Below are 13,019 nucleotides of genomic sequence, written 5' to 3' on the forward strand. Positions count from 1 at the left end.
GCTACAGCTACAGATTCTCATATATAGATCTGCAACGGAAACTGCGGGCTTGCCAAGATGAGCGTCGTATTCTACAATTTGGTCAACAACGGAAACAGAAACAATGATGTCAACAAACAATTTTGATCTTAAAACAACATTTTCTGGCTATTTAGCATTGAAATTGCCCTTCAATGCAGCGGGTGGTCAGCGTCTGAACACATAAATATTATCAACTTAAACTGACACTTTAATACGTTGCCCCCTTCCTCCATCGAAGCAATTTAAACAGTATGATTTATTAGGAATTTATTGTAATTAATAAGTACAAATCTACATAGTTGCATTATTGCTTGAAATGTTACAAATTGCATTGACCATAAAAAAAAGTGTGACTTATGGCAGGCACTATGAACAGTAGGGTGCATCTATTTTTTTCAGAATAAATGTTAAACCAAATTCGTAATCTACGGTCATTTTTAAGATGTTTTCACCAAGAAACCTTAGTTCCAAAATTAATTGCTAGTCCCTGCTTTTTGATTTCAAAATTTTTTTAGTATTAGTCCTTGCATGGACGAAAATTATGTTTCTTGAAAAATTGATGCCTTTGATTCTTTGAAATTTTTGAAGTTCTGTTCCTTACAAAAGTTTTGATACCAATCTGTCGGAATCGGACTTAAAGCACTAAAAATATGCTTATAATAATATGCTAAAAATTTCTAAAAAATACATTTTTCAACTTAAAAAGCGTAGAACAAAAATGGATTTTAAAACCTTGGTTTCTTGGTGAAAAGTCTTAGAATTGACCGTAGATTTCGATTTTGGGCTGCCAATTTTCAATATTTTTTGAGTCCATACAAATTGATGCACCCTAATGAACAGTTTTGTGAGAAATCTTATCAAAAATAAATACATGCATTTAAATATTGTCTATATACGTAAGTAGACATCGAAATCGGTTTGAACACTGCTTTTTTTTTGGCACCTGTTGTTGAGCTCTCTCTTCGCTGACTCAGTATCGGAATCGGATGTTTTATTACTCTTAACAGTTTATCAATTGGTAATTATAAGTTTTTTATTTGTTGATGGATGAAAATGAGGTAGACTAGCAATTGTCGCAATATTTATTCTGGAAATTCGATTGCTTAGTGTAGTGTATGTAAGTATTTGCACAGTATTGAGAATTCTTTGGCCTTTCTTTTGAGTATGCGTAATTATGAAGACTGCTAGACGGAGGGAACTTATTTCGAAAAGTATTTGGAGCGTCTCCAGCGATTCACAATACTATTGGCCAGCACATAGGCGAGCAGAGCGCAAATAATCTAAAAAAGAAAATAATATATATATTATTATTTGTAAAATTTATAAGAAACAAGGCACCTACCTCCACACCGACTAAAATCAGTGAGAATATATTGAATGCTGTCCAACGTTCGGCAATGTAGTCCAAGAACTTTTGACGACAACCCTCCAAGTTAAGTTTATCCGTCTCTTTGTTGTAACAAGTTTTCGGAGGCAGCATATAATCCTTATAGCTCACATTGCCACAACAATCGAGCTGTGAGTGGAAAAAACAATCGATAAACATGTGAAAATTCAGAGTATTAAACCAAATTGAATATCGGTTACTGTTAGGGATTCTGTTAGGTTTGTATTATGGTTATCGGTTACGAAAAATCTTTGTATAGCGGTTTTGCAACGGTTACCGATTTTTTGTGGGTTTCGGCTTCGAAATACCGGTATGATTTAATAAGAATAATAAATTTCTTGACGGTTATGTTAAAAAAAATTAATACATGAACAGAACTACTTTATTTAAAAAAAAATATTTTTAATAGGATCAAAATTTTAATTTAAAATAAAAATTAGTTTGAAAAACGATGATTACATCTTCACAACATATTTGAATTTAATGCTTGATTGCACTGAAACCAACCGTTACATATGAATCGATTAATAATCGATTATTTCGGTATCGGTATATTATAAAAAGACTTGTTAAGGCTAATTGGTTATTTTTATTGATTTCGATTACGGCTTTCATGCCTGATTTTATTCAACACTTACCCATTTCTCTATACTCGCTATTTGGCTATCATTTTCGGGCTTAATGGGAACGGGCTGATTGTGCCAGAGCTTATCGAACGTCTTGTCCACATTGATGAGCAGCGATGTTTGGAATGTCCAAAAGAAGCTCACCGTCAGCACTTGTAACACGATCAGAACAATCAAAGCGGCCACAAACTATCGATATGCATAAAGGAAGTGAAATAAATATAAAACAGTGGGAAAGGCTTTAGTCGAGATGCCGACCATATGATACCCATTACTTATTTCAATATATATATAAGTACTTTAAAGAAATTACTACCTAACAAAAACTATTGCATACTCTTAGGTGATTGTATTGAAATAATAACCTTATTAACAACTTTGGTTAGCTATAACTCCCGTTCTACTTGTCCGATCTTGCTGCGGTTAAGTGATATTATAAATAATATTAATAGATAACGTAATTTATCATAAAAACTGTATTTTCTCAAAAACTGTGGGTGTGGTGGCTTTTCGTTATTGAGTGGACGGAAGGGGGCGTGTCAAAAATTTAAAACAAACTTGACCAGCGTGGGGTCCATAGAAATCTGTGTGCCAAATTTGGAATCTCTATCTTTTATAATCTCTGAGATCTAGGCACTCACACAGATGACGGACGGACGGACAGACGGACAGACAGACGGCTGTTAATGCTGGGATCGGAGATGCCTTCTTCTCCCTGTTACATACATTCCAACGAACACAATATACCCTTTTACTTATTTTTTAAGTAACGGTCATAATAATTGATGCTTATCAGTAGTTCTAACTAAATACTTACCGATTTTGTCATGCGACTGCTCTCACGTGCCGCTCCCAAAGTGCCGAAGAGCGAGGCCAACAGGATGATGATGCCAAAGCCAATGATGATGAAGGCGGCGGTATTAAAATGTTCGAATCTGATTATGATATACACTCCAATGCCAATGACAGCCACACCAAGCAGCTAAAAAGGTGTAAGAACAAATCCAAAAATTAAATATATTTTTATTTACTTAAATGTGTGGTGAATTTTAATTGTCGGCTTTATTTGATATGTTATGTAGACAGTGCGTATGCGTAATATGCAAATACAATTAATAGGCGTCTTATTACATTTCAATTCCAAAAATTGTCAACTTGGCAAATACATTGTATTTGATTTTGTGCAACAAGTTAGCCTTCGCACAATTTGACATCACTCATACGCAACGTTGTCGCGCGTATTTCGTTTGGTATTTAGTTTTCCCTTTCACTCGTTTGAGTTTAGTGGTGAGGCACAATTAGCTCGAATTAGTTGCATGCACCGTTAGCTGCAATTTCTATTGCAATTACAATTATAATTTTAACAATGAATCATTTGGTTTGCGCAGTGCGAGAAAATTTTCGCATGTAAACAATCTCGAATTTGGCACTTGGCACACTTTGCAAGTAGTTTTCGTATAGCATTTGCTAGTTTACAATCAGCACACATATTTTTAATACCTACTTTATTAAATGCGCAATAATTATTTGTACAAACATTGTTCTCATCATGTTGACAAACAGCAACTTGTTGTTTGCAGCTCAATTGTGAATAATATTACAATTGTTAGAAACCAGTTGGAACGACACTAAACAACAGACATGCCGAGACTTGTTGGCACTTTTGGTTGGTGTCAAACTTCCGTCAAATCGATGTCACGTTAAGTAGCCGCCCCATTGGCTTTCAGATTTTCCTAAGCATGAGGTAATTATGACTGATTTGTGCGATTAATCATGTTTATGTTTATTTTTGTATTCATTTTTCTTTTATTTTGGGTTTGTCTAGCACAAACGCATTTGGCATTTGCTGTAATTTGTGTCCATAACTGGTTGCGATGTCTTTAAAGTTTATCTTTATTCAGCTGCGCCTTTTAAGGCTCTCAAGTGTAATTGAATTAAGGTCGGCGATTAATAAATTAGCTGTTGTCTGAGTCTGTCTCTGTCTCTGTCTATTCATCTATGCGTCTCTCTTTGAATTACAATTATGCAAATTATCGAAAAGCTAGTACAGTCAATTTTAATTGCTGTCAGTTGACTTTGTACATATTAATGAAGCCCACTATTAAATATGGTCAAGTAAGTAAAAGTATTAGTATTTGATGGAGTCAACAGCTGGCTATAAAACGTTAATAGAGTTATGTAAAGTGACTGAAAGAACAATTTGCTTTTAAGTTTATGCAGACAAATGTAGACATAACAATAAATTAATGTCTGATAAAGTGTTTACATCGCACTGCAGATAAGAGCTCAGCAGTTTGAGAACTTAAAGCCTTTTGGGCTTCTTCACACAACATACACTGATAAAAAAAAAATGTTCTGAAATCAAGATTTTGGTCTCAGAACTAAGATTTTTGGTCTAAAAAATGCGTCGAGAACATCAAATTCTTGAATTAAGAGAACACATCTTGATTTTATGAACATTTTAAATAAGACCAAGTTCTTATTTTAAGAATAAATGTTCTTAAAATTAAAATCAAAAAATAAAATAAATGAAAATTATTTTTCATATTTATATTTTTTTTATTTTTAAATTTTTATTTATAATTTATTCTGTTTTAGTAATTTTATAAATGTTATTTTAATTTGTTTGATACGAAATAGTACCTATTTATACTTTCCTAAAAATTTAAGATTTTTATTCTTATATTAAGATTTTAAGATTTTTTAGATTAATAATCTTAGTTTTAGTAATTTGGTCTTAAAATAATCTTATTTTAAGAACAAGATATTTAAGATGAATGTTCTTGATTTTAGAAGCTGGTCTTTTTTTTCAGTGTTGGCATCTGGAATTAAGCTGGAGATACAACGCCATTTAATTGTTATTTATTACATATGGCGCCCAATTGTTGTTTGCCTTTTGGAGGCGAGACAAACTGGCGCTGACATAACTTTTTTACAGTGTAAATGGGCGACAAACCGAGCATAACCCATAGAATCAAAGTGACAATGGCAATGAATCTGAGTACATGCTTCAACGAGCACGGTTTACTCGTACTCAACGTACTTAGACAGCTCTTAACTTACTTAACAATTCATTCACTTAATCATAAACAAACATTAGATAACACTTATAAAAGCCATGATAAGAACAAGTGGCAACAATATTTATATACAAAATAATATAATACAGATATCATATCATTCGTGCAGATATAAGCTCAAATAATTTGCTCTAATTTGTGCAGCAGACACACAATTAGTTGCAATTACAGAGTAGACAAGGTCAGTCCAGCAGCAAATATATATTTGCCTATACTTACTATATACTCTAGCTGATAAGCCCAACTATCAACTGATAAGGCCTGGACGAGTTAAAATCCCAGCATGTGGTAAGTGAAACTAGCATAACTAGACAAATGTCATAGAGCTGAGATTTATGTGGGTCTACAAATTACAGACTTGACAACATAAATACATGGAAAAACTAAACAAACAAACAAACCAAAAAAAAAGGTTGTGCCCTACCTCAAATGCTGGCATTTAATTAAAAACACGCGGCCGCACCAAATGAAGTAATTTTTAAGTTACAAAAACAAAAAAAAAAAAAACAGAACTGCTCATCAGTAAATCAAAGTTTACTCGCATGGAACCAATGCGGAAAATTGCGCATACGCCGCGTTGCTTTTCGGCATTTCCTTCAACATTCTCAGTGTGCCACATTTTTGCGTCTAAGGTTATTGCCGAAAAGTATTTCTATTTTCAATTTTGAGCCGTCAGCGCGTCTGAAAATGACATCAACAAATTTTTAGTTGATGTAAATAAAAACAGCTGAAATGAAAATATACACAAAAAGTAAAATAAACTACAAATTCTATGTATATGGCTAGAAGCTATGACCGCCTTTTGCTCAGGGCCAAATAGTGTGGCGTGGGTGACCAAGTTTTATAATTTTATTTTAGCCGCCGAGCGAATATAAGCAAATTATTCTACTTGCTTTTATTTTGAAGCAGCAAACAATAAATTAAAAGAATTTAGGCATGTGGTTTAATATTTGGAAAGATGGCAAGCAAGAAAATAAAATTAAAAAATATTCAATTGGCCATTTTATTGAAAAGAGACAACATTTTCCAAGTATTCGAATCGAAAGCGATACAAACTCACAGTTTGTCTGTTCATGCACATAAAAAGTTAGCTTGATCATTTGTTTTAAATTTTATGCTTGAATTTGATGAGCTGCGCCCAATCGGTTTAGCCAATTAACATAAGAATAACATAGAGTAGTTTTATTTTTAATAGTTGAAACAAAAAACAAAACCAAAGGCCTTCAAATGTAATTGAAATGCTGCCGAAAACATTTAGCTATTCAATCAAATTGAAACTGAAACTGAAACTGAAACTGAAACTGAAACTTAAATTATCTGGATGTGTAAGTAGAAACTGTTTAAATATATCTATCAGTTACTCCTATTGGATTCAATGCCCAAGCGCATTAATTACACAAAAATAAATATTTATACGAATTTGTAGAAAAGTCAAGGCTCTGTTTATGTACTCTTTTAACATATAAATTGTTTTACTTTAAATTGTTTTACTTTAAAAAAGGTGTGATGAAAATTTTAAACAAATAAATAGAAATTAAAAGCACAAGAAAAGTAGTTAATATATAATAATTTGCTTGCATATTAACTAACTAACCTTCAACTCGTTAGACTTTTGTAGAGTTTTTCCAGTTGGGGTTATTAAACTTGGAGAGTGAAGTCCATGGCTAATGAAACTAGTCATTTCTGTGTAATTACGAGTAGATCTTTTAATGCTATTATAATTATAAGCTTTAATAGCATTTACAACACTCTGACAACACTCTTGACTTCATTTACATACGAAACCAAAACTAATCCCTATTGTCTATATAGCATCTCAGGTTACCGGCCATAAAATTCATAATCATATTATTCGACGACTCACCACATATATTAAATCCCATATCAGTGCAAATACTTTCAATAGCTTTGTGGAACACGCCATTTTGTTGTTTAGTTTTGCAATGTTTTCTTTGCCAAAATGCACTCTTTATATTCTATTTATAAATATAGTGTCTTTCCAACGCCAAACTCTGAAGAATTGTGTGCTGGTTTTTCTATTTGTTTTTGTATTGTTTTCACTGCTGCATTTAGTTGGCCCAAAACACTTGGCAACGCATTGGCACGCTTGTTAGAAATTCAAAATATTTATATTTTAACGGTCGCTCTGGAAACTAAACACGTCATGTTCGCGCACGAATGTTAACTGATTTGTTGATAGCGAAAACTTTTTAGCGAAAATCCAACACAACTTTTTGAACATGAAACGGTCACCGGAACGCGCGGAATTGAAACAGAAACTCACGCGTGCTATCGAAATCCATGGGCGTCACATAAAGGGGAACATCGTCTTAATTCCAACGTTTCTCGCTGTGAGTACGAAAACAAAAAGTGGAAGTTAAGAAAGAAAAATAAAACGACAACAACTTTTGTGCTGCGCTATTTTTATAATAGTTTACATACTTTTTAGCGCATCCAATTGGGTTCATATGGAGAACTCTGAGAGAATTAATTCTATTTCTCAAGCATTTGCTGTAAGCTTTGCAATTGATGATTCATATCACAATTGCTAAGTATATTAGATCAGCTAGGAGATGAAAATAAACACGGCGGGGAATACTGATTCAAATTTATTTTGATTAAATTTTTTCACTTATTTGATTATTTTAGCGAAAAAAAAAAATCGATATATTCAAAAATCTTTGAACTGATCACCGATCATTACACAGCCCAAACCATAAGACCTAGTTGTTTGATAAAGTTAGTTGATTATTTCAGTAGACAGTAAATTACTTTGAAATATGCTTCGATTTTGTCTCAACTACTTTTTGGATCAATTGTAATTTTAGTTAAAATTTTCCACGTGAGTTTTGAAGTGTTAGAAAAATTAATTTGAGATCCAACTAATTAATATAATAATTATACTTAATAATAATAATAATTTTACTGAATATTTTTTCTACCAGTCAAATTTTACTTAGGATTTTTCTAACCAGCACATTTTTAATTGGAATTTATATATCCACTATCTTTTTAACTTGAGATTTTATACACCAGCAAATATTTTTTTGGGACTTAACTCAAGCATATTTTGACTTGAAATTATTCAAATTTATTGTTGTGGTTATTTGAGAAAAGTTTTGTAAACGAATTCCCTGATTGTAGAGTATAAAATACTTGAAATTGTCAACATGCGTTTTTATTAAAAATTATATTCAAAATAAATTATTGCACAATTCTTAAAGTAAGATTATATGTAAAAAATGCACACAATTCGAAAATATTGTTAACAATATTGAATATATACATTAAAAGCCATGTTTTAACTCTTTTTAACGCAAGTTGAAATATTCGAAATACTCAATATATGCAATAATTGAAAAGCCTTAACATCGATATACTTTTTTGTCAGGCTACAAGTTTTCTTTCCAACTTCTAACTTGCGTTAAATTTCGCATAAAAAAATAATATTATAATTTAATTGCAGTAGAGTATAATGTGTGAATATTTGAAGCAATTCAAGTTCAACAAATGAAATCTCTGGAAAAACATCTTCTTAGTAGTAAGAGCGACGGTGATCATTGCGAATACTGTTGCACAGGCCACAGGACACAATACTTAGAAGCACCTGTAAGTGAAGAATTAAAAGTATATCAATAACAAGATTAAGCATAACAACATATAGAGAACTCACCTCAACAGCGATGAGCACCCAGCCTATAATATTGAAAACCATTATGAGATTCTTCCAGTAATTCTCGAATGCAACACGGCAGCCTGTGGGGATCAGATTGTCGGGATTGCTCTTGTCATGGTTGCGGAAACAGGTTTCCGGCGGCAGACGCTCATTAACAACATAATCCTGAGGACTTCCACGGCCACAGCATTGGAACTGTAAGTAATATGATATGATATAGAATTCGGTCGTATACTCAGAAAATTTATTTTCAATAGTTAAAAAAAAAACGCCATAAAACTCGAATTTTTTAAGTTGGAAAAATATTTTTCTTAAATATAGAAAGTATTACTCTAAAATAAAATGCTTAAAATGTTTTGAAAAACTCAAATTTTTCTAACATTTGATGCAATTTGCTTCGTTATATTTAAAACTTAGTTTCACATTAAGGCAAATACAAAAATAATTTAAAAAAAAATAATGTTTGAGCAAAATAATTAAATCAAAAGGTAGATAATAAAATTTCAAAGATTTTTCTATCAGTGAATAAAATTATTTTCTATTATTTAGGGCGTATCACCTTAAAATTTAGAAAAACTTCTATAATTTCAGAAAATATGCTTTAAGAGTATGAAAATTTAATCCAATATGTTTGGGGGCATATTCTTAAAGTGTAAAAATATTTTTATATTTTTAGAATATTTACTCTTAACTTCAGAAAAATTATTTCTAGATTCTAAGAAACAAATTATTAAAATTGAGGCCCGGTCGCCTTTGGCGCCATTTTTATGACGATTTTAAAAATTTTAGAGTGAAAATCGACTGTTTTCCATGTTTTCTCAGACTTACCCAGTTCTCATACAATGACATGGCTCCTGGACTATTGAGCTCCTGATCCCAGGTCGCCTCCAAAGAGTTTGCCAAATTCGATGCTACATCTTGTTCTTGGGTAGTGAGTACAAACAAAGCCACTGCTTGAGCAATAATTATCAGAAATAAAAACGAAACAAACTGTCGAAATAAAGTTTGAATCATTAGCTGAGTCTCACGTCTATATATATATATATATATAATAATGATGTCACAAGCAATTACGAATACTTACGGCAACAGTACAACAGACGTGCTCACGCCAAGCGGACAAATATCCCCAGAGAAAGATGATAATAGCGGCCAAACCAATGGCTATATAGGCAGAGGCTGCATAGAGTCCTATTTTATTGACATCATAGGACATTAACACATAGGCTCCGAAAGATATCAGCACAAGTGCCAGCAACTGTAAACAAACAAAATGTATATCAATAAATAATACAATTATGGTATAAATACAACATTGCAAACAACTATGGGACTTTGCACTACTTCTAATGTTTTTGACCTTAGTCAAACACCAATGAGTTTATGCTACATTTGTGTGAGTCTGTGTGTGTGTGTGTGTGTGTGTGTGTGCCTTTCCCTCAGGCTAGGGAACCACTTAGGCGACCGACAGACTAGTCTGACTGGCGTCAACAAATACGTCAGCAACAGAAATAGGCGCCAAAGGGGAACAGTTACAAAAAAAATAAAATAATAAAAATGGGTAGCCACTACACCCTGAATTTTCTTTTAGTTTGTCCCTAACAAATACCATGTTATCATATGGGGAAATATAGTTTCAGATGTAAATCGGCAAACAGAAAAGATCCTTTAATTAACATTGACACTGGCATTCTAATAACTAGGTATTTAAAAGTCAACATATTGAAAAATCAAGATTCAATATATATTCATTCATATATTTCTCATATATCCCCTTTCATATATTTCTCATATATCCCTATTTCCAGAAATAATTATTAATTTTATCGTGACCTACATTAATACTAGGCATGTGTATCTAATAATGAGTATTCGAAAATGATAAGAGTAGTTATGCATAAAAGCTCTCTCTCTCTCTATTATTAACACTCTTAAATGTTAAGGGTATATAAATTTCTAAAAAATAAATTTCTAAACGATATGATATTTAATTTTTTAATTTTTTTGAATATAAAAGTTTAAGTTTGATTAAAAGGTTGAACAAATTCTTAACATTAAAATGCACAAAAAAAGTTTCAGCTTAAACGTAACGCTTAAAAACACTTTGGGAACTATTATTGACTTATATTAATTTTGAGTCATGTAATGAAAAACAATTTAATTGAATTTAATTCACATACACTGCTAAAAAAAAAAATGAATTTTTAAAAATTAAGAATATTTGTGATATTACTTTAGAAAAAAATTGAAATCAAGTGTTTTTCCTATTTTGAATTATTTGTTGTTCGCAAAACATTTTTTAGACTAAAATTCTATGTTTTGAGAACCAAATTTTTAATTTTACTCTATTCTTATCAGTGTACTACTCGTAGTAGTAATAGTAAAATATGTACTTCTCTTCAATTGGTATACTTAATTGAATAACAGAAATATAATAGGTAACACATTCATCAGTCATTATCCCATTCGAGTGTTGAAAGACTTAAGCAAGATGCAAGCTATATTGTAATATTCATATATTATTTAAGACCCTCCAGACATGTGTTTATTCTCAGTGCTAGCTTATAATAAAAATTTGTTAAGTAAACTAACAATCGAAATGTGATAGATAAATCTATTGAACTAATATTAAATGATAGAGCTCTATTATATCTGGTAAGCACACATAAATATTAGTTGCAGAAATCAATTGCGGATTAGATTGTCAAATACCTAGATTTTGCTTATGGATTTTTAATCATCTTAAAACCTAACTTCATATTCCACAGTTTAAACAACTATTTCATGAAACGATGAAAATTGTGAAGGTCATTTTGTGATAATACCTTGAAATTATAATAATGAATATGCATAACTCTCTAAAAAAAACTAATAAATAAAATGATAAGCGAACATTGAGACTAAGTGAACAGCTTAAACCTTAATTTCCCCAACAAAACAGACGTGTAATTGAGGCTATTGACAATTGGCTGGGTAAATAAACCAAATGCAATTGTAGACGACAATTGATAAGAGTTATTTCACTTACCGTACATAATATGTGCAGTGCGTAGGCAAAGACCTTTAAACCCGATGTGGACGCCATTCTGAAGTCACAAGTATTCAGTAATGTTCAAAAAATACTTAAAATTCCTTTATGCAGTACGAGTCTCACTGTCTTTTTTTGGAGGCAACGCAACAACAAACTTGTTTTTGTACTCGTCTTATGCTCTTCTGTGTTAGATCTCTCTCCTCTCTCTCCTCTTTCTCCTCTCTCTCTCCCTGTTTATTTCTATGTCTCTTTTCGATCGAATTGCACTCTCTCAGCACGTTGGATGAATATATGAGATCATGTGGCAACCTTTCAGTACAAGTTTGATCATAACTATTATTTATTCGAAATATTCGCAATAGCGAAAAATTCGATGACAACACTGTTTATAATTGTTTACGAATATTATATGACGCCTTCAGATGACACATTCTAATGCATATAGTTCATTTGCATTTTTCATAGGTTCGTCTATGTTCAAAATAGATGTACACATGTGTGTATACGAATTTACCGCGACGATTTTTCTTCTCTTTGGCGTTCAAATGATAACTGAGCTCTCGAGACTTTTTATGTTTGGGCGCGTTGCCAGCCAACGAAACCGGCAAATAAGCTTTTGTAAAGCTTTTACTTAAGCTTTTAGTTGGCGCTCAATTTCTAGCACTCGTGACGTCAGCAACGCTCTTAAGAGAAAGCTGCTGGTTTACTCAGTCACTACCTTGAATGGATGTTACCTTCATTTTATCAAGCATGCTCCGCATCTTTAATAAAGCTTGCTCGCAAGCAAGCTTTTATAAAGCTCAGCATCTAACAAAAAACAGCACTTTCCATGAAAGTAGCAACACCACGATTACAAAGTAAAATTATACACAACAATAAAATAAATACTGTTGAAAAAATAAAGTCAAGAAAAAATATCAAATAAAATGTGGTAAATTTACTTGTTTATGTCTTTTTATTATCTTTCATACGTAAGTTTAACGTAAGTGCATATATTCTTATAAATAGATTTAAGAAAGAGCTATGTATTAACTGAACCTACAAATTTTTTTAAACAAAATTATCCCTGTTGTTTCCAATATTAAGCATTAGATTCCGTTGAATTTTGATTGACGATTGCTGCAACTTTACGTCTTACTTTAAACAGGTGATTTGCAACGAGTATAAACGAAATGATAAGAAAAGCTGCAAAACATAT

At 31.9% G+C, this 13,019-nt stretch overlaps 2 protein-coding genes across 2 annotated transcripts; both read right to left on the bottom strand.

Moving 5' to 3' along the window:
- Nucleotides 1-271: 271 nt before the first annotated feature.
- On the bottom strand, nucleotides 272-7,306 carry LOC117784691 (tetraspanin-9). Its single transcript, XM_034622494.1, has 5 exons — nucleotides 6,979-7,306; nucleotides 2,852-3,016; nucleotides 2,047-2,223; nucleotides 1,364-1,537; nucleotides 272-1,301 (listed from the first exon to the last, which is right to left on the bottom strand). Exons 1-5 carry the CDS (start codon nucleotides 7,036-7,038, stop codon nucleotides 1,221-1,223), a joined length of 657 nt encoding a protein of 218 aa, XP_034478385.1. The 5' UTR covers nucleotides 7,039-7,306; the 3' UTR covers nucleotides 272-1,220.
- A 1,274-nt stretch (nucleotides 7,307-8,580) lies between these two features.
- Nucleotides 8,581-12,361, bottom strand: LOC117784690 (protein late bloomer). Its single transcript, XM_034622493.1, has 5 exons — nucleotides 11,819-12,361; nucleotides 9,875-10,048; nucleotides 9,619-9,780; nucleotides 8,788-8,985; nucleotides 8,581-8,721 (listed from the first exon to the last, which is right to left on the bottom strand). Exons 1-5 carry the CDS (start codon nucleotides 11,873-11,875, stop codon nucleotides 8,650-8,652), a joined length of 663 nt encoding a protein of 220 aa, XP_034478384.1. The 5' UTR covers nucleotides 11,876-12,361; the 3' UTR covers nucleotides 8,581-8,649.
- Nucleotides 12,362-13,019: the final 658 nt, after the last annotated feature.

This window comes from Drosophila innubila, assembly GCF_004354385.1.
Source record: "Drosophila innubila isolate TH190305 chromosome 2R unlocalized genomic scaffold, UK_Dinn_1.0 1_C_2R, whole genome shotgun sequence".
Taxonomy (NCBI): Eukaryota; Metazoa; Arthropoda; class Insecta; order Diptera; family Drosophilidae; genus Drosophila; species Drosophila innubila.